General features: G+C 39.6%; 1 protein-coding gene across 1 annotated transcript in view; it reads right to left on the reverse strand.

Annotated features, from left to right (window-relative positions):
- CCDC147 (coiled-coil domain containing 147) overlaps positions 1-22,649 on the reverse strand; it is a 146,488-nt gene that overhangs the window by 90,448 nt on the left and 33,391 nt on the right. The window contains exons 10-11 of the mRNA XM_006880173.1: positions 6,811-6,972; positions 5,668-5,814 (exon numbers count right to left, since the gene is read on the reverse strand). Of these exons, the coding sequence (XP_006880235.1) occupies positions 5,668-5,814; positions 6,811-6,972 (309 nt within the window). The remainder of the gene's footprint in view (positions 1-5,667; positions 5,815-6,810; positions 6,973-22,649) is intronic.

Below are 22,649 nucleotides of genomic sequence, written 5' to 3' on the forward strand. Positions count from 1 at the left end.
AATTTTTTTAAATTTATTTTATTATTTTTGTGTGAGTGTACCGTCAAATCAGATCTGACTGGTACAGGAGGAGATTGTCCCTCCTTCCCCGGCAGAACATCTGGTAGATTTGAACCGTGACCCTCTGGGATTGTAGTTGCAGCTCCTTACCACTAGGCCACCAGAGTTCCGGTTTGGTTTTTTCTTGAAGGAAGGATCAGGAGTCACTCAGAAAAATCACAAAGATGAAAAAATCCCCACACCTTCAAATCTTTATAAACCAACTCTTGTAATCAATGTCTATCTCTTATCCATGAAGATGGTTATCAGGGAAGTTGAGTTGGTCCCTGACTCCACAACAGGATCAGATAGCTGTGATCCATAGGGAAATAGACTGCCAGGCCTTTCTTCCTGCCTACCTTAGTCTAGAAGCTTTGCTGAAACCTGTCCAGCATCACAGCAACATGCAGGTCTCCAGTGACAGGCAAGTAACTTAAAGTACATTGGTCAGGAACTGAACACAAATATCCCACATGGGAGATGAGTATTTTACCATTATAACACCACTGCTTCCATCTATGAAGTCTGATGTTAACTGCCATCAGGTCAAAACCAACTCATAGCTGACCCTCCAGTGAGTTTCCAGAGGCTGATAATTATACAGGAGAAGAATATTCACTTTCTCCCTTGGAGAAGCTGGTGGATTCGAAGAGCCTGCCTTTGGGTTTGCGGTCCAACCCCTTACATACTAGACCATCAGAACTCTCTAATCCATGTCCAAGAATCAATAATCTTATATCTCAGAACTATCCAAACAGTAGACTAATCTACACACTTGGTAATGTTGTTGTTTGTTGTTAGGTGCTGCAAAATCGTGTATGACTCATAGCAACCCTAAGAAGAAAAGATCCAAACCCTGCACTATCCTGCACCCTTCTTACACCTCCTGACACACAAGAGCCCACTGCAGCGGTCACTGTGTCAGTCCAGCTGGTTGAGGATCTTCCTCTCCTTCACCAATCCTCCACCTTCCCAGCATCATGTCCTTCCCCAAGGAAGATTTATTCATCACAAACACCTTTTTAAAAAGATACAAACAATGACTTGACACATGGCTCTCACCTGCTGGGCTGCATAGGAATCAAACTGTGGAAAATCATTGTAGAAGCTCAATATCAGTAGTCAAAACTAGGCCAGGGGCAGACTGTGGGTCAGATCATCAGTTACTCATATGCAAGTTCAAATTGAGGCCGAAGAAAATAAAAATAGGTCCATACACTTGGTAACAGACATGTAATTTTACAAACAAAATGCAAGCAGCTACCATAAAGCCAAGGTTTCTTAATGATATTTTGTTTGTTCATTCATGAAATATGTTCTGGTTGAAGGATAAGCAAAAGGAAACACTTACTGAGAAAAGATTCGGCCTAACATTTACCACTTTAGGGGACTGACTGTTAAGAAAGAGAATGAAGAACCAGCCTTTCTGTTCCTCTAATCATTTAAGATGACAGTGAAGACAGCAATAAAATACCTGTTTGGCTCCTGCTTTCTTTAATAAAACTTTTATTCTCCCAGATGTGTAACATTCACTTCTCTGTTCCTAAGTGCCAGGAGCTGATCAGAATCCATCAGCAGAACAAAATGAAACCCCGGTTATATTAAAATGCAATCAACGGTGTGGAAAAGTATCTGTCTGGAATGTAAAACCAGCCGTGCATTTGGCAATGCTGGGGTTTTTTCCATAATATATCAAAATTCTGAATGGTCTCCTTATGTCATAAATTTATGGGCTGTAAACAAGATGTGGCATTAGATGTTGGCAGCAAATGTTAACATCAACAAAATACTGTGGGTCTAATGCATTTAGCAGCCATAAATCTGAGCCGTCTTTCCTAGGGAAGATGGTAACAACCGCTGTGCACCCAGAAGTCCATCAAGTCATGTTCTAGGTGGGAGCTGAGCGGTTCAGCATCTATCAAAGCATCACTAGTGGTGTGGCGTTGTAATAAGACGGCATTACACACTCGTTAGTCACTCCCTCCCCAATTATGCCATTTATGGTAGGTGTTTATGGACTATGCATCATCTAATTTGGCCACGGGCATAAATTATATCTTAAGAACCACACTTATGGGAGTTCCATTCTTCATTCATGATCCTAAAACTCACGGGGTTTCACTGAAACCATCTGTTTATATCAAGCTAAACAAGTAAGACCAACTGAAGTCTTCCAGCCACGAAAATAATTAGGCTTCCTCGTTCCCTTTCTGCAAGAGCTCCCCAGTCATGTTGTTCTACAGAGTCCACTAAGTAAAAGTATATGTGGTCCCCTAAAGTCACAGCTAATGTGATGTTGAACTCTGGACACAGAGAATTTGCTGCTGAATTATTCACCACTGAATCAAAGTGCTGTCAGGCTGATGTGGCATGATTGGGAGGTGACGAGACAGAATCGGGGCTTGTTAGGACTGGAAGGCACACACTCCAAGCGGATGGTTCTTTCACTGCTGATGAAACAGTACTGGGCCAGAATGGATAGATGAATCAAGTCACAGCGACTTCTACAGAGATCTATTGACATTCTGTCAAAACTATAATTCACTGACAATGTCTAGAATTCTAAAGAGTCAATAGGGCTTGGGAGGGACTGAAAAAAGGACAGGAAATATGGAAGAAGCAAGGTTTTTCTGTGTTAGGGGGATTAATGAGGATGGGGATAACCTACTGGGGAAAATAGTTCAAGTGTTGGCTTTAAAAGGGAGTAAATGGGGTTGTCCTCTCAAAAGACATATCACGGTCCACCAAGCAGGCTGGGGCTGACCCTTCCAGGAGGGACTCTGCACCCATCTAACTTTGGAGAACTCACAATAATAAGCTCAACTTTTCTGGTAACAAAGTTACTAGGAAATCTGCCCTTTCCCCCAAGGTTTTGGTTTGCAAACTCTACATGCATGAATCTAGAGACCTGTGTGTAAGTATGGTTCAAATTCTTAGCCTAAAAAAGTCAAGAGGCTCAAACTTGACGTTTGAGCTGTCATATTTCTGTAAAGGATGTCAAACAGGCTTAATGATAGGCCAAAATTATCCAGTCGAATCACCTCTGCAAGTCACTCTTGGGTAACCTCAGATAATAAATCAAGCCGGTATCTTTTCTCTGTTCCTCATTCTCTTGCTAAGAGAAAAGGCATCCTACTTTCACAGTAAGTCCAAAGCAACTACACTACCTTTCCATAATCAGTGACCCAATGCTATTGAGACCTCAGCTTTTCCATGTGGAGCCGATGTTCCAAAAAGTTCTTTAATCATCCTTTATGTCCACCCTGCTGACCCAGGACCAAATAACTGGACCCAATGGCCCCTTTATTTTTAATCACTTTGTTCTCTGAGGTTAAATATGTAGATCTCTGATGATTTAGAGTCATCAGTCTAAAGGAATTTTCATGTAAGATGGCCAAATTAAAATAAATATTAACCTAAGCCAAACTCTAAGAAATTAAAAATAATTTATCTTTGCATAGGACATTACTTGTTCTAAATCAGTATTTTATGGGAGACAGTTCATTCCACTTTATACCCTATTATGAAGCAATAATAGATCTTTTTAATACAGGATTATTTGGGAAAGTGAACGATCAGGATCATTGTCATTCTCTAAGAAGGAAAGAATTGACGTTCTAGAAATTCCCCAAATGAGATGACACTGAAGTCTTGCTAACTTGGGTCCATAAGGTACATGAGTAAAGCCATGTTTATCATAAGGTTCTTTTGGTTCCTTCAGAGATAAATAAATCCTCATTCCACTACAGATACCAGATGAAACAAACTGCCTTTACTAAAACTATGTTTTTTCAATAAAGAGTGTAAGAATTTGAAAGACACAGGACATTTCAAAATATTGGAAAACACATGTATATTTCTTCACATGTAAACATAATTCCATTCTGCATTTTCTACTCTTTTTCTATCAGAGCAGGGAGATAAAAGTCAGAGAGGCAAATATATCAACTGCCAAATTTTTACCTAAAGACACTCTTTTCCCATTTTCATTTTCTTGAAACAAAATGTGTCTTAAGTTAATTTAAACAATAGTTCTACTTTCATGAAAACCTATACTTAAATCGACAAAACCCATTATTCCATTGCAGTGCATATATCAGTGTACAATATCTTGTTGTTGTTGTTGTTGTTGTTATATACCATACAGTTGGAACCCACCCATAGCTGACCCTCTGGCAGGTTTTCAGAGGCAATTAATTGCATGGGAGGAGATTTTGCATCCTTCTCCCCCGAGGCAGGTGGTGGCCTTGAATACGGCACTGGGTCTGTTCAATACACATTATTAAGAGGGAACCTTCATTTCAAAACCATTAGCAAAGCTCTACTCAGTTGTCTATATCTCCTGCAAGTGACTCACAAGTATCAATGAGTATTCTGCACATATATAAAACATTCAAAATAAGGGTGGTATTCCTCTTTAAACTCTTTGGTGATGTGGACTATAAGGAAAATTTACTGGACTGATGTGAAATGATGAATACACTGGAGTTAGTGATATTTAAAAAAACAAACATTGCCACCGAGTCCATTCTATCTTATAGTAACATAACAGGACAGAGTAGAACTCCTTCCAAGGCTGGTAGCAGACTGCCTCAGCCTTCCCCTGTGTCATTGCCAGCGAGTTCAATCCACTTACCTTTTGATTAGTGGTCCAATGCTTAAGCCACTGTGTCATCAGGACTCCATAGTGATGAGGGGTTTAGTAAAAATATACTTGGTTGGAGGTTTTGAAATTATGTAAACATTTGGTGACGTGTTCATGGAATGAGTCTCTATGTTAGTACACAAAGAGGGTTCAAATTTAGTAGCGTAACAAGGCGATCCAAGAGGATAGCTGTAAAGTCTTTACAGTGTTATCAAGTCTGTTACAGCTCATGTTGTGTTTTTGTGCCATTGAGTTGCCTGCAACTCAAGACCCTATATATAGCAGCTCTTGAAACCTGCCCTATCCTGAGCCAGTCTTACTATCTCCAACACACCTATGCACAGTACCTCAATTCCAACTCATAGCGACCCTCTATTGGATTTCCAAGGTGTGGAAATCAAAATGAGATGAGACAACCCATCTTTCCATGAACCTGGTTGAGGGCAAATACAGTGAGGACAAGAATCTGATGGACACCCATCATGATGATAGTGCAGACAGAAAAGCCATGTGTACACCAAGAAAACAATGCCTACGAGCAGAGGACCAATGCATCTTGTCAGCATCACCTTACAGAAAGTCCAGTCGGGAAGGAGGAGGTATAGACTTGGATTGGGAATACAGAGATTTTCAGCAAACCTACCAGCTCAAAGACAGCATTGACACTGCCAACCTGCTACGACTCTTTACTGATTTAATGACAGCTAGCATAGCTAAACTAAGGCATCTGTGCCTTTCCACTGCCTTCTCTTCTCTTTACTTTGTCCATCCTGTCGAGAGCACTAGTGATAGAGGCTTGACTAGAGAGGGTAAGCTCATCTTCTTGAGGCCCTGCATGGGCTGGCTTTGGCAACCATCAGTAGTGGCCATGGGCGGCTTTGAGTGTTCTCCCTGCCCTTTGCTGCTCCTAGGGAGACCGGTCGGCTTCAGGCGGGTTAAACAGAGAAAACCTGAGTGAATCACGGTTAGTCTAAGGCCTGTACCTTTAATGTCTCCTTCTCCTTTTCTATTCGCTGCTGTTCCAGATGTAGCTTCACCAGCGCTGACTCTTTGGTTGATATTTCTTCTTTCAACTGATCTACTTGATGGGTCATAATCTTCAATTTCCTCTTCATTTCTGTTATTTCATCCTAAAAAAAAATATAACAAGAGAAATATTTGAAAGTGAGGTAAATAGAAATCACCATCCCTGTGGCAGTTCCATACATATTCAAGCATTTTCATCCTTGAAGAGAGGCCCTTTCAAAATGATCTCTTGACCAATAAAAACCAGACTACTATTTTATGTCTAGTACCTATCAATATCAGAAGGCTATCAACTTACAAAATTTTCTCACTAGATAAATGCTAAGACTACCATTAAGGCTTGAACATGACAGAGATTCTGAGGATAGTGTACGACAGGGAAAGGTTCAGATCTGTTGAGCATTGGTGGCCTAGTGGCAAGAAGCCACATTGCAGTCCTGAAGGTGCTTGGTTCAATTCCACCAGCTGCTCTGCAGAAGGATGGTCAATCCAGAGGGTCAGCAATGAGTTGGTTCCAACGTGATGGTAAACAACAACAACATGAATCGTAGTCAACGGCACCCAACAGCAACAACATACATACATAGCATCTCTCTCTCTCGCTCACTCTCTCTCTCTCTCTCTCGCTCACTCTCTCTCTCTCTCTCTCTCACACACACACACACACATTTGTGTACTTTATTCCTCCTTGTTCAGAGTGAGCATTAGAAGAACACGACAAACAGAACTAAAAGATTGTGAAGTAAAGCTCTGAAATTCAATTACAAGCAGCTGTGGCTGTTCTCTGACTGATGGTAGCTCTTAGCAATCCTAAAAGTTAGAAAGCTGCGAGTGATAATTCTACATAATAATTACACACAGGACCAGGATCACCACCATCTCATCCAGCTGTGTCACCTCCATTTTGAACAACCTGACAGTTTTGCATAAATCAGTCTTCTCCTTCAGGTGAAGTACATGATATGTCCTTCTTGATGTATTCTATTCTGCCATTAGGACAACACAAGCAGTGTACACAAAAAGCAAGAAAATAATAAAAAAAATTTTAAAAAAATTTTTAAAAAGGCAAGAAAATGTAAAGGCACCAACAAATGCTTTACCTGAGCCTCAACCAGATTTTTGCTATACAGGTTCCTGTCTGACCTCACAGCTTCATATAAGTTCTGCTGCTGCTTTAATTTCGTCTCTGATTCAGCTATTTTTTTCCTGTAGTCAAAAATCTGCATTTCACGGACTTTTATGTCTTCCATGCTCATGAGAACCTGGAGGGGAAATAAGAAGGATACATGAATATGGTTAAATTGTCTGTGGTTATTAATTTGGAGCAAACCTGGAGATACGTATTAAAGAATGGTTGGTAGAGATACCAGCAATCAGGAAATCTGGTTGTGGCTACAGTCAGTGCAGTATAACATAGACATACAGCCCAGCTGATTAAGGACAAGCATATACTTTATCTATTCCAGAGTTCTGTTCAAGTATAAAGGCTTACCACAGTTATTTTGTAATTATAAGAAGTAGAGGAGGAGGGAGAGATAATTCTTTCAATTCTAAAAATCTCTTCTAAAATCTCTACCCATTCACAAAATTTTTTTTAAAAAAATTAAAAAGCCCACAGGCTTAACCAGATCTTAACATAAAGCCCTAAAAAAGATAAGCTATAAGCTAGCTCTTTGGCCACTCTCACTGCTGTAGAGACTTATCCAGGAAAAAAGAAAAGGGGTCTGTGAACACTGATAGCAATCACAGCCCTGTCTTGCCAATGTCAAGCTCAGTCCGTCAGAGAAATAAATGTGAAAGCCTCCATGAAAATGTGTTCCATTGTTCACGAAACACTCCTGGGAAGGGTGGGATGCAAGAATAGCTGCCTCCTTTTTTGCAAGTATTTTCATACTTGCAGAGCATTCCATAGCCAAGACCTGCACACAAGTAATCCACACGGAGATTACAAAATCATGACTCAACTGCAATGTGTGAAGACATTGATTTTTTTTTAAGGACAAATGTCTTTAAAAATTGTCAAAGAAGATAACATTTAGTGAGAAAAATGGATTCAATCACTGGAACTAAGGTCTTTACAACACAATATGGAAGAAGAAAATTCTCAAGATGATGTCACTGAATTTTAATGAGATTCTCATAATGAATGGATAAAATTAATGGCTACATCATGCTTGTTAAATTAGAGGCTTGGTGAAAAAGAGGAGAATCCTGCAAAAGGGGGTGTGGTGGCAGTAAACCATTTTTAAAATTGTCTTTCCTATCCATTGCATTAGCCCCCCTTGAGGACCTAGGCTTTAGCTACCTTAACTATAGACATATATATGGTCTTGCAAATCATCAATAGCTACGGGACCAATATAAGGGAGCAATTTCCACCCTGTGAAAATGGTGACAGAGACAGCGTGAAGAGACTGTGACACTGTTGTGAAGAAACTGTGGCAAGTTATAACCAGAGGAACCCTGAAAATGGAGCCCCAGCTAAAGCTTTTATTTCTCAATGATTGAACGAAAAGCTAGCTGGCTGACTCTGAGATAAACTTTGCTGGATGACTGAGGAAACCAAAGGTACATTTGTGCTATTGAACTGAACCTGTATGTTCACTAATTGAGAACGTGTGTCATGATGTTAATGTAGCTTGGGACAGCTGGACTAAACCTGGACTTGCACAGTATGATATTGTTTGCCTTTCCCCACCCCAACCTATTTCCCTAACAAATCCCACAATTATAAGTCTGTGATCCAATTTGCAATGAACATTTGACCCAAAGATTCATAGAAATAGTAGAAGCATGGAGGGTGGCATTTGTTTGGTACTATGGATGTTATTGATGGGGACAATTCCCCTTTATGAAGTGAGTAGAAGTCAGACTCGGCCTTCCTCATGTTACCACTGCTCCTTATACAGATTGATTAAGAGTGGCAGCAACAATGCGCTCAAATGTAGCAATGACTATGAGCATGGCACAGGTCCAAGCAGTATTTCTTTCTTTTGTACCTTGGGATTGTAAGAGTCTAAACCAACTCCACGGCATCTAACAACAACTTAAGCAACTAGGAAAATGTAACATCAGCATCAGAGGAAGACTCATCAATACTCTGTATTATGCAGCTAACACAACCTTGCTTGCTGAAAGTGAGATGGAATTGAAACTCTTGCTGCAAAAGATAAAAAACTACAGCCTCCAATATTGATTACATCTCAAAATCAAAAAGACAAAAATTCTCACCACTGGGCTGATCATGAAAGATGGAGAAAAGATTGAAATTGTTACTGATTTCCTCTTCCTTGGATCCACAATCAACACCCTTGGTACCAGCATTCACGAAATCAAAAGATGTATGGCACTGGAATGAGCAACAACAGCAATCTAAAGACTAAGGAGCACCTGATCTGAGCCATAGTCTTCTCAATCACTTGCTGTCCATCTGAATGTTTCAGTGAATAAGGGTGACAGCTGTGCTGGAGAAGATGACTGAGTATCCCTGGACAACCAAAAGAACAAACAAGTATGTCTTGGAGAAAGTGTAGCCAGGGTGTCCTTTGGAGGTAAGGATGGAGACATTTTATCTCCATACTTTGGCCATGTTTTTTGGAGGGCTAGTCTTTTGAAAAAGACATCATGCTTGGAAAGGAAGAAGGGTTAGCAAAAGAGAGGAAGACCCTCAACAATACAGACAGACACACTGACTGGAACAAATGGCTCAAGGATAGAAAAGATAATGAGGCACAGGATAGGGCAGGAATGACATCCACTGTTCATAGGGTTGCTCTGAGTCGTAGTCGAGGGAACACAACAACAAAGGACGTATTAGAAAATGGAAAGGAGATTTAAAGTGGCCAGAGAAACTTCTGCTTAAAAAGTGACATTTTACCTGAAACCTCAAAGATATCACCTTTACCATGCTAATATCTTTATGATTATGTATGGTAAATAGAACAATAGCTTCCAATTATTGCATTGTGACATTGTTGGGGTTTTTTTACCACTTGTGAAATGAGTATTCCAGAAAACAAACTTAGAAGCAGCCCTGCCTCCAGTATTTTCCCATTAGAATAGATGACGACTGGTGTTTAAAATACTTAATTCTTTTTTATTATTTTATTATTTTTTGTGTGTGTACCCTCAAATCAGATAAAATACTTATTCTTTTATCTTTAAAAAAGCATCTTTGAAAATTTTCTTTGGTTTATATTTAAGGAGGGATAAAGGCTTAGTAAGTGTCATCTTAGCATATATTCTTTTGTATAAATTAAAATATTACAGAGATATTAATATAATATTAATAAGATTAATATTATGAAATACTAATAAGAATAAATATTTTTATACTCTTAATTGTATTTCTTTCTACATATTCCTGTATGTCATAATTCCAAAGTAATAAAGAAATGTACATTTCTTTTCATTTTCTTATTCCTTGCTTCTTTTTCATTTTATTCCTTGGTTTTCTTATCCATTCTTTCATTCCTTTCTTCTTGCCTTAGCCGCATCAGTTCCTATATGTTGTTGTTGTTGGTGGGTGCCATCGAGTCTAGTCAGAACTCTATCCTATCCTGTGCCATCCTTACACATCCTGACACACAAGAGCCCATTGCAGCAGGCACCCAGTCAATCCAACTGGCTGAGGGTCTTCCTGTCCTTCTCCGACCCTCTACCCTTCCCAACATCATGTCTCTCTCCAAGGAATAGCACATCCTAGCAATATGTTCTAAGTATGTGAGGTAAAACCTCATCATTCTTGCCTCCAAAGGGTACTTCAGCTGCACCTTCTCCAAGACATTTTTTTTGGCCTTCCATGCAATGTTTAGTGTTCTTCTTCAACACCACAGCTCAAAGGCATCAATTCTTTTTCAGTAAGCCTTATTCATTATCCAGGTCTTGGATGTATAGCTATTAATGGGAAAGGCCATGGCCTGAATCAGACACACCTTAGTCCTCAAACTGGCATCACTGTTTCTCAATAATTTGGAAAGGTCCCTACCTGCAGATTTCCCCATTGTAATGTATCTTCTTATTCCCTGACTGTTCGTACCAAGAGTGTTAATCTTGGATCCAAGCAATATGAAGCTATTGACAGTTTCAATCTCCTTTGTTTTCTTGATATTGAGATGCAGTCCATACTGAAGGCTGCATTCCTTGATCTTCTGCAACAAGTGCTTCAAATCCTCCTCACTTTCAGCAAGTAAAGTTGTGTTATCTGCATAATGCAGGTTATTAATTAGTCTCCCTCCAATCCTGATTGCACATTCCTCTTCATAGAGTCCAGCTTCTCAAATAATTTGCTCAGCAAATAGGTTGAACAGATATGGGGATAGAATACATCCCTGACGCACTCCTTTCCCAATTCCAAACCATGCAGTGCTCCCCTGCTCTGTTCGCACAACAGCCTCTTGGTCCAGGTATAGATTCCTCATGAGCACAATCAAGTGCTCTGGGACTCCCATTCTTCCCATGTCAGCCAAAACTTGTCGTGATCCACACAGTCAAATGCCTTTGCATAGTCAATAAAGCACAAATAGGCATTCTTCTGGTATTCCTAACTTCCAGCCAGGATCCATCTGATATCAGAAACGATATCCCTGGTGTCATGGCCTCTTCTAAATCCTGATTGAACTTTTGGCAATTCCCTTGTTCCAGCCATTTTTTTAATGATCTTCAGCATTTTCCTAGCATGTGAAATCAATGATAATGTTTGAAAATTTCCATATTCAGCTGGATCATCCTTCTTGGAAATAGGAAAAAATATGGACCTCTTCCAATCCACTGGCCAGATAGCCATCCTCCAAATTTCCTCGCATAGGCTGCTGAGTGCATCCAAGGCTGCATTTGTTAATTGAAACAAGTCAATTGGTATCCCATCGATTCCTGGGTCCTTTGTTTGCCAATGCCTTAAATTCAGCTTCTACTTCCTCTACTTCCTCTTTCATTACAATTGGCACATGGAATGTTCATAGCTAAAAAAAAAGTACCTACTAATCATTAGCTATTATTATGATATTTGTAGATCTGAATAGAATATACAAAATTCAAAGCAAGGTGTGGGAGATTGTATTTTAAATACTGACCTGGTTATGTTATGTATAACATATAGGAATTTAACATAAGCAGGCCAAAATTTAAAATACAATCTCCTACACCTTACTTTGAATTTTGTATATTCTATTCAGATCTATAAATATAATAATAATAACTACTAATTACTAGGTACTTTCTTTGTACCATGCTCTTGACAAATACTGACCCATTTACTCTTTACAAAAATACTGAGATGCGTATGATGATAATCCCTAGTGGTACAGTGTGTTCATTACACATCAGGCTGCTAACCAAGAGGTCTGAGGTTCAAATCTAACAGCCACTCCAAGGGAGACATGAGACCATCTGCATTCATTATGATTACAGCAGGGTCTCCATATTTTCAAATAGACTCAACAGCTCTGAAATCCAATAGTTTGGTTAGATTTTACAAAAAAAAACCTAACTGAGGCCAAAATAACTACCATCATTTTCAGATTGATTCAACTAGTAAATCTACACATAAAGGATTTGTTTGTTTTCTTTTGGTTTTGTTGTTGTTCTATTTTGTTTTGCTTTTCTCTTTTGGGAGATCCCCCATACTTTTATCACTCAATTGTCTGTTGTGAAAATAATCCTTAGTTCATTCTCTTTAAAGATAATTTAAGATTCTACAGAGTGGATGTACCATATCCCTACTGGTGGATATTAATTTTGTTTTCACTCTTTTGTCAATATGAACAATGCTGAAAATAAAATCTTTTGGTCCATGTGTCTCCATGCACTCATAGTTATACTTCTGTGATATTAATTCTTAAGAGAAAGATAGTTTATCTCAACAGATATATATCATCTTAGTCCTAATAGATACTAATAAGATTGCTTTCCAAAATGCCTATGCTACTTTACATTTCCATATTGCTAGCAATAATTTTCTTAATAGAAAATCATCTTCTTAACAGAAAATTGTTTTCTTAGTAGAAAACTATCCTTGTAGTTGCAAGACAAAGTCTCTGGATGATTCTTTCAATGTACTGCTGAATTTGGGTTGCTAGAATTTTCTTTATAATTCTGTATAAATATTTCCAAGTGAGAAAAGTCTACAATGTTCTTCTTAGCTCTATTTTGTCTTCAAAGGTTTCCCAAGTCTCATAAAGTAAATAGGGTACATTCTGCTCATTCATTTATTCATTCACTCAATAAACAAATACATACATTTAAAAAAACCCCATCAATTGTTTCTTCCTTCTTACCACTCAATCATCCCAACCAAGAACTCACCTGGGATTTCAGGCTTTCTATTAGGTCTAAAGCTTTTGTACATTATCTCAAGACAAGGCCTGAGCTGATTGGTAAGGCAATCCCTATCAAGATGGTCCCCAAAATAATGTAACACAAAGTACTTGGGCAGTATTTTTTCCTAAATCTACAGAAAAGTTCATACGCGTGAAAATTATCTGACTCTTGCTAGCCAGTTTAGAACTCAATTCTAAATTACTAAGCAAGCCCTCAATCAGGGTTGGAGCTAATTTCTTCTTTAAAAAAAGAAATAAATGGTTTTTTGTACTTGTATTTGTTGTTGCTGCTGTTGTTGTTAGATGCTGTTGACTCAAGTACAATTCATAGCAACACCAGGAACAACAGACATGAATCCCATTCTATGCTGAGCCATCCTCAGCATCTCTACACACTTGAACTCACTGCCGCAGTATTCACGGCAATGTCTCTCGATCGGAGTCTTCCTTTCTTTTGCTGTCTCTCCACCCTGCCAAGCATGATATCCTTTTCCAAGAACTAGCCTCTCCTAGCAACATATCCAAAGTATGAGAGACAAAGCTTTGTCATCCTTGCCTCCAGGGAGCACTCAGTCCGCACCTTTCCCAAGACATCACTATTTGCTCTTTTGGCAGTCCATGGCATATTCAGTGCTCATCTCCAATCACACAATTCAAAGGCATCTAGAGTGATTGATTTTTCAATGTTTTCTGCCTCACTTTTCAGTCAAATATGAATGTATATATTTTCTAGGAAATTGTATATTCAGTCAAATTTTTAAATGCATGAAACCAAAGTTGCACAAAATATTCTTATTTTATTTTACTGTTTTATCATCACTATAGCTTGGAAGGAGGAGCAGCATCCACTTCCGCAATAGCTTGCCTCTGGAAACCCTGTGAACCTAGAGAGAATGAGAGACACCCAAGCGTTGAGGACTCTCCTTCATAAGGTCGTCTGCAACTCGACGGCACTTAACAACAATAACATCAACATGAAGAGAGAGATCAGCTGGCCCAGTGGACAGAAGGTGATGCTACCAAGCCAAAGGTGGGTGGCTTTTAATCTGCGGCCCTCGGGACTGTCGTTCATTGTTTTTGTTCAGACATTCCTCTAGGTTGTATAGCCTTGGTGTACAAGTTGCCGTACAGTGGTAACTTGTGGTTGCTGTGAAGCTGAACACTGTGACACTGTAATGGCAGTTACCCAATGCAGACAGAGAGTGGGGTGGAGCTCCCTGATTAAAACAAGCTTGGAAGGAGGAGTGGTATTCACTTCTGTAACAGCTTGTCTCTGGAAACCCTATGAACCTGGAGAGAGGATGAAAGGCACCCAAGTGTTGAAGACTCTCCTTCATAGGGTCGTTATGAGTCGCCTGCGACTCGATGGCACTTAACAACAACAACAACATCACTATTACTAATAACAATTATAATTTCCTTTGTGTGGAAAGAAAAATGACCCAACATAGGACTAGATACAAATTCACTGGGAATATCTTGAATGGTTGGTTGGGTCCTAAACAAAGAGCAACTAGAAGATTGAAGCCGAGAAAGTTTAGGGAAGAAGTATGTTAATAGATGGAGATGCAAACAAACCTTTGGATTATCTTCTGTCATTTCTTTAAGCTGTAGCTTTGCAGTTGTTAGGTGCCATCCAGTCGGAACCAATTTATAGCTGACCTCCCAGAAGGTTTTCAGAAGTTGTAAATCACATAAAAGAAGGCTGCATGTCTTTTTCCCCAAAGAGCATCTGGTAGGTTCAAACAACCTGCCTTTGATTTGGTAGCACAACTCTTACCAACTAGGCCACCAAATCGCCCCAGCCCCATTATCTTTATTGTTGTCATTATGTGCCGTCAAGTCACCTGCAACTCATAGTGACCCTATGTACAACAGCCCTAAACCCTGCTCTGTCCTGTGCCAATCTTACTGTCTCTGACACACCTACCCCCATTACTCCAGTCACTGAATCAATCCATCTCATCGAGGGTCTTCTTCTCCTCTACTGTCCCTCCAACCTCCCAAGCATGATGTTCCTCTCCAAGGACTGGTCCTTCCTTGCAACATGTCCAAAATATGTCAAACGAAGCTTCAAAGTCCTCTTCTCCAAAGAGCAGCCTGGCTTCACCCTCTCCAGGATGCACCTGTTTGCTTTCTTAGCAGTCCATGGTAGATTCTGTACTCTTCTCCAACACCACAGCTCAAAGGCATCAATTCTCCTTCTATCATCCCTAGTCATTGTCCAGCTCTCTGATGCATAGCAAGTGATTGCAGAGACCATGTTCTGTATCAGGCACACCTTAGTCTCCAGACTGACATCACATTATCTTTAGAATCCTTAAAAAATGAGCAATAGGAAACCTTGTAAGATACTGACACTGGAAACGAAAATGTAAAGATTAAGGATAAACATGATCTCTCCTGTACCAGTCAAATCTGATTTGATGGTACACACACACAAAATAATAAAATTTAAAGGAATTTTAAAAAAAATAAACATGATCTTTCAATAAATCACTCATTTCTCAATCTGTTATATTATGTGATTTTATTTTGAAGAAAAACTAGATCTTTATTTAAAGTTTAGCCTTTCTATGGACAAGATATTGCCTCTTTGGGTTCAAACAAATAGAAGGTAAATACTTTGAGCAGTACTATCAGCATTCAGAATATCAAGCAGCACATCAGAGAAAAGGGAAAAAATTGCTTGTTCAATCACTTTGAGAGACATTATAACAAAAATAATCATTTGCAAAGACAGAATAATGCTGCAGAGAAAGGATGCAGTCAAGGACATTTCATTTGAGGGCATACAACTAACATGGTCCATATTTCTGCACAGAACAATGCACAAAATCACAAACTTGCTTCTGGGTTCCTGGAGCTGATCGTAATAAGAACCCATCACAATACCAAGAAGATCAAAAGGATTTATGTTCAATGACAATGAAAAAATTACCTAAGTATTGAAACGAGGGGAAAAGACAATTTACAAAGCAATTTATTTCTAAGTGTTGAGACTCAATTTATTTTGATGGAAATCATTCAAACCAATGTCACGTAGAATTTCAAATCCTGAGGATTCATAAAATGTGTGGGACGTTAAATAGTAGCAAAGCCTTGCGTCAGCAAACTGTCCCTTTTTAAAAAATGGTGTATCAGAGCACAAGGGACGCCGGCTGTGGGGCTGCAGTTTAATTAATTGATTACACTTTTAGATACTTCACACCAACTCATGAGATAAGCCACATCCACATATAGAAAGTTTTTTACAGCCAGAGTCAGGGCTCCTAGCATTGGTAGCGACTGAGGAACACAGAAAATGCTTACGACGCATTATGAGGGTACAGTCTCAGTTTATAACTGACTCCTACCTTTTCTTTTCCTCTTAAAACAAGCTGCCAATAGAAATAAGAGTGGGATAAAAATCAATAAAGGTGCTGGAAATGTGCAGCATAGTCAAAATATCATATAGACTGAGGCAGGCTAAGAAAGTAGGTCATTGAATTTGGAGCCCTTTAACTTGCATTTGATGAAATATCAGTATAAAATAAACTGCTCAAATAAGTTTTTCTGACTCTATGTCACTGGTATGAACGCTGACGATGCCTTTACCTTCATAATGAAACTGGAAAACTCCCTCTATAAAAATAAATACACCCATGTGAAAAAAGAGGAAAAAATCAAAACACCACCATTGAGTGGATTCTGATTCACAGTGACCAAACAGGGCGGAGTAGAACTCCCCAAAGGGTCTCCAAGGCTGTTAATCTTGAAGGAAGCACACTGCCACATCTTTCTCCTGTGGGATGGCTGGTGAGTTTGAAGAGCTAACCTTTTGATTCACAGCTGAGCGCATAGCCACTGCACCACCAGCAAATCTTTCCTCGTGCCCAAGCCAAACCAACTTAACACCATCAAGTTGTTCCAATTCATAGCGGTCCCCCATCTAGCTTCTGAGGTTGTAAATCTTCATGGGAATGGCCGCTTCCTCATTTGCCTTCAGAGCAGCCTGTGGATTTGAACCACCAACCTTTCAGGCTTTCCTTTCCTACATGCCCAGGCATGGGAAAGTTGAGGTTGTTTTTGCATTTGTTTTGTTTTCTCAGTGTTTTTGCATAAATTCAGAGAGGTGTAACTAGTTTTCTCTTCCTTTATAAATTTGTTTTGATATAAGATTGAAGGGGGTATAGCAGTAACCACCTCATAGAGTTACTGTAAGGATTCAGTGAGGAAAATATACACATGTATCATCACTAAAGAAGTACTTTGCACATAATAATTTGATTATTTAATAAATAGTGGTGGTGTTATTGCTGTTGTTGTTATGTACCATTGAGTTGGGAGTCATAGTTAAACCTCCAGTAGGTTTTCAGAGGCAGTAAATCACACCTGAGGATACTACGATCTTTCTGCTGTGGGGAAGCTGGTGATGTGAACTGCATGTGTCTGGGTTGGCATTGCAACTCTTTACTACTAAGCCACAGAACTCTAATAAATTGTAAATTTATTATTATCAGAAACCAAGTGGGGAGACTAAGGAAAGAATTGAGTAATTTAAATTTATTCTCAGCTTGATCCACTTGCTGAGCTTATTATTATTATTTTATATCACTTAATATTTGCCATTAATAAAGAAATTTGGAGTATTAGTTCCCCTCTAGACCAAATTTATTTTCTGGGAAATAGTGATAAATAGCCCACCATTCCCATTATGGCATAAAAAGCCAGTAATCTGTATGTACCGCTTTGATGGCCCTCCCAAGGGTTCTACTCAACTAAAGATGCTCTTGTATAAATTCCAATTGGCATCAGAGAAATAAGCTTTATTTCATTATAAATATACCTTTCGAGTGGACAATATTGCTTCGATCACCTCTGCTTTCCTCCTAGTGGACCATGAAGTCCACTATCCGTCATTTGGATAGTTTGCATTCTTGGTCTAGAAGAGCCTCGAGTGACACTGTAAAAAGCAGCTGAGCAAAGAGCTGTGGAATCTGTAGGCAGGAATTTGCTGTAAAATAATACTTTTGGCCTGTACGAGGGGGAAGATTGCCAGAAGTTTGATATTTAGTCTGAAAATGGAGGAGATCTGAAACGAGCCAGTGTATTGTGTGCAAAATGTTCAGCAGATTTGATAATAATTAACTAGGAACAATATTATCCTGAATTTGTATAAGTTTGTAAAGGAGTAAGTATGGCTGACTATAACTTATGATTTCATCCTTCTTCCCATGCATTGTATCTGAACAGTATTATTAAAAGTTCAGCAGAGGAAAAAACCAAAAACACTATCGAGATAAAAAGTGCTGGGACCTTGTAGCAAAGTAACTTATGACTCAGCAAATATTCCACCTCTTCCCTCTGTCCCCACAACCTTGGTGAGAGGAGTATATATCCTCATATTGTGGAAGTTAAGGGAACTCTGGTGGCCTCCTCTGTAGGGAGCTGAGCCACTAACCCAAGGTTCAAATCCACCAGAGGCTCTATGGGAGCTCATGCCATTCACAAAGCCTCAGAAAACCCACTGGAGAGTCAGCTGTGAGGCAGAACTGGCTCCAGGGCAATGACTTTGAGAATAGCATTGGGCTTGATCATCCCAATGGGACATCAGCTAACCACGTAACTGCTGTTGTTAGGTGTCAAGTCTACTGTAACTAATAGTGACCCTATGATCAACAGATCTGAACCTTGCCCTACGCTGCACCAACCTCACCATCTCATACAGTTGAGCTCATTGTCAAGTACAAATCTCAAGGTCATCGCCTTGGAGTCAAACCGACTCCTAACTGATCTCCAGCAGGTTCTCCAAGGCTGTGGAGCACACAGGAGCAGATCTCCCATCTTCCTGCTGTAGTGAGCTGCATCTAGGTTGGCAGTGCAATTCTCTTCAGATCACGACCCAGAGCTCCCGATAAAAACATGCTCCTCTGCTTGTGTGGTCCTTTACGAGCCTTCCTTCCAGTATGACACGAACACGCACCTGGAAGGATGAGAGGCTTGTATAAGGCAGCTGGCTCAACACACAGCCCACAGCCACATGCAGCCAAGATCAGCTGAACCTCAATCAATGTCAGGTGTGTGAGTGAGAAATTAATGCCTGGGGTTAGTTTTATTTTTTGGGGGGTGGTTTTTATGTAATCAAAATTCTGTGGCTGGTCATTAACACAGTAGTATTAGTATGGCAAGCATTGACTAAAACAAACATACAAGAAAATATTTGGTATCTTGGCCACTCAATTCTGGCATAAAAGGGGATCTCCTCATTTGCAACTGCCAAGTTAAATCAATAAAGGGAAATACAGAGCTCTTAGCATCTTAATTTCACCTTTCTTTCTCTAAAACAGAAAGAACTAGAAAGCAAATGTCTTTGCAATCAAGAAAGGCAAAGAGACCATGCCAGACATCACTCCAACAGCTAAAATTGTTGAGAATAAGCCAGTTAAGAGTTTTCATCATAGTACACAATTCAAATTAATTTAAGGGCGGTCAGGACCTTAATGATATGTCAACTTATTCTTTCCCCCCCCAGGGCCCCTCAGATCCCCAGATCAGATCAAAGGTCCTGGGGGTCACTGTGTTCCTTAGGGGTGGTTGGAGACCAGTGCTAGACATGACGGGGGCAATGATAAGTCAACTTATTCTTAAAGAAAATTTTAATATGGATTCCTAAAAGCAAGTCTTGGAATAATCAATTTATATTTCAAAGTATGCTTTTCATTCACTCGTTCAAAAAAAAAACAAAATATTTAAGTACCTTTTTAATAAACAGGGATTTTGACAAAGGAGAGGAGGACCCTCAGCCAGGAGGATTGACACAGAGACTGCAGACGGGCTCGAGTGGGTCAGACACTGTTAGGTTAGCACAGGATCAGCCAGAGTTCAGATCTGCCATTCATGGGGTCACTATGATTCATACTTGATGGCAACTAACAGTAACCACAGAGGTTTAGTCTTCAGGGGGCTTTTCTGTTAATCCCAAGGCTGTGCCTCTCTGGTGGTTCAAATCTATGGCTCTACGGGACAAAGATGGACAATCTCCCACATAATTTACAGCTTCAGAAACCCAATGGAAACGTCATCTGTGAGTTCATTCCAATGGCAATGAGAATGTGTCAATGATTTAATAAATAAGGATTATAAGGAACTTGACTAAGATTTGTCTTCCATGGAGTAATTAGGTAGAATGAGGATGATATGCAAATAATGGTAAGTATATGAAAATGGAAAAGAGAAACAGAACCAATGGTATATCAGAGACATTTCATGCCAAAATGCCTGTCCTTTCACTCTGAGCTGGTACAGCAGAAGAAGAGTCATAATTCCTAGAATGTCCTGTTCCCAGGACTGAGTCTCTCCACCTCCTCACACCTCTAAGTCACACACCTAGGAAATCTCTGGATCATAATCAGTTTCCTCCACTCTCTTCCCATTTGTTCTCTGAGCAAGTGTTTGCCCGGCTGTAGGAAGACAGAGTGGCACCTGCTTAGGTCTTAGATAATATAGACCCTAAACCAGGGGTGAGACGGTGGGAGCATTCTGAAGCCCCATATGCCCAGCTCTTCTCAATGACTCTTTAATGAAGTAAATGTAAGGGACCAAGAGTTAAGGTCCAGGTAGGTTTTCCTGGGTCAGTTTTGTTGACTTTTTAATTCTTACCCACCCTCTTACCTCATATTTTGACAATAGGCTTTAAATCAGTATCAAGTGGTTAATGCTGTTCAAAGTTTTCATTTTTTTTCTGTACCTTCTGACCTTTAGCAGGAAGCCGCATGTGGGTACATTCAAATGCCACAGCTGAGAAGAAACTCTAGACTATCCATCAATAACTGTGTACTTATTAATGCATCTTTATTTATAAATACTTGGACAGTATCTACCATGGAACAAAATCATTCTAAATACTTTACAAATATTTACTCACATAATCCTCGCATCACCTCATGATATGTGATATTTAGCTACAGTGCCTTGTATAATGCCCTGACTAAATAATCTAAGCACAAGCACTGCAGGTTTTATTAATTTAATTATCAACTTTCCTAACTTATATTTAAACCCTGAGAAGGTGAAACCAAGTGTCTCCTTGGAGGCTAGGATTGTGAAGCTCTATCTCACATACTTTGGGCATGTGGCCAGGAAAGAAAAGAAGAACATCATTCTTGAAAGGGTGGAGGGATAGAGCAAGAGAGGAAGACCCTAGAAGAGATTGTTTGCCACAGTGACTGGGGCAATGGGGTAGGTGTGTTGGAGTCAGTGAGACTGGCTCAGGACAGAGCACGCTTCAGAGCAGTTGTACACTGGGTCGCTATGAGTTGCAGGCCACTAGAGAGCATATAACACCACCAAAATGCATCCTCACAAAACTGAGGTCAAACCATATAATTAAATTAAATTTGCAATCTGTCATTTTCAGATTCACTATGTGTTTCATATTCCCTACTTAAAAAATATTTCTCAAAAAACATTAATTTTAATAACTCCTTAATATTATATCAAAGGAATATAGCACAATTCATTTAACCTTTCTGATCTTTTGAATAAGAGGTTCAGTGGTTAAGTGCTCCATATGGCAATGTATTTCCATAAATATTTAAAAACCCTAGGGGATAGTTGGACAACTTTGGTGACCTAGTGGGTAAAGAGTTGTGCTGCCAACCCACCAGTAAGCAGTTCTAATCCACCAGGTGCTCTGCAGAAGAAAGATGCAAAATCTCTTCCAGTGTGATTTACAGCCTCTGAAAACACACTAGAGGGTCAGTTATAAGTTGGTTCCAATTCAACAGTGTGAAAAGGGGATGGTTATACATGGTGCTATATGGTTACTGTGAGTCAAAATTGACAAAATAAATCCAAGGATGTTTGGACTCTTTGAGTGAGTCGAATCTTATGTTTTTGTTGTTGTTGTAAATTATGCTTTGAAGACTAAGCTTGCAAAATGAAAACCTCACTACCTGAGAGTAGCAAGCAAGAGAATGTAATTTGTCTGTCAGAACCAGAGAAACACCCATCACAGCCACAATGGAGAATGATGGACCTGACACAAGACAGAGCAGGCCTTGGGATTGCCACTTCCATGGACAGAACCACAGCTAAGTTAACAGACTTTGCCCAAGTTTGCTGGACAATGGCAGAGCTGCTGGTAGATCCACACCACCAGAGAGGCACCAACTTTGGGTTAGTTAAGTAGTACACTATATAAACATGATACCAATAGTTCTTTACATGACAACTGGTAAATCCTCCTCCAAAATCAGTGACAACATTTTTTTTTAAACTTATAATCTAGCTTCAACGATTTAGATCCTCCCATAAGAGCTGGGGGTAAGCATTAACATTACTGGTAAGTATATTCATTTTCTCCTGGACACAAAGCCTACTAATTAGTCCTAAAAGCCTTCTGAGGTCCCAACTCTTCTCACTATTTCTTAGTTGTTGGAATTGATGGAAAACCTCATAAGCGGTTCCTTACTTCACCTCTGCCTTGCATGCGGACTTCCGAGCTGTAAAACAACCCAGTGGTAGGTGGAATTTGGTCCAGGACTTAAGAACAATAAATGACATAGTTGAGCCTCTACATCTTGTGGTTCCTAACCTTTATACTATAATAGACAAAGTGCTAGTCAATAGGCCTTTTATTT

Source organism: Elephantulus edwardii, unplaced genomic scaffold (assembly GCF_000299155.1).
Source record: "Elephantulus edwardii isolate Elephantulus edwardi_28Jun2011 unplaced genomic scaffold, EleEdw1.0 scaffold00006, whole genome shotgun sequence".
NCBI lineage: Eukaryota > Metazoa > Chordata > Mammalia > Macroscelidea > Macroscelididae > Elephantulus > Elephantulus edwardii.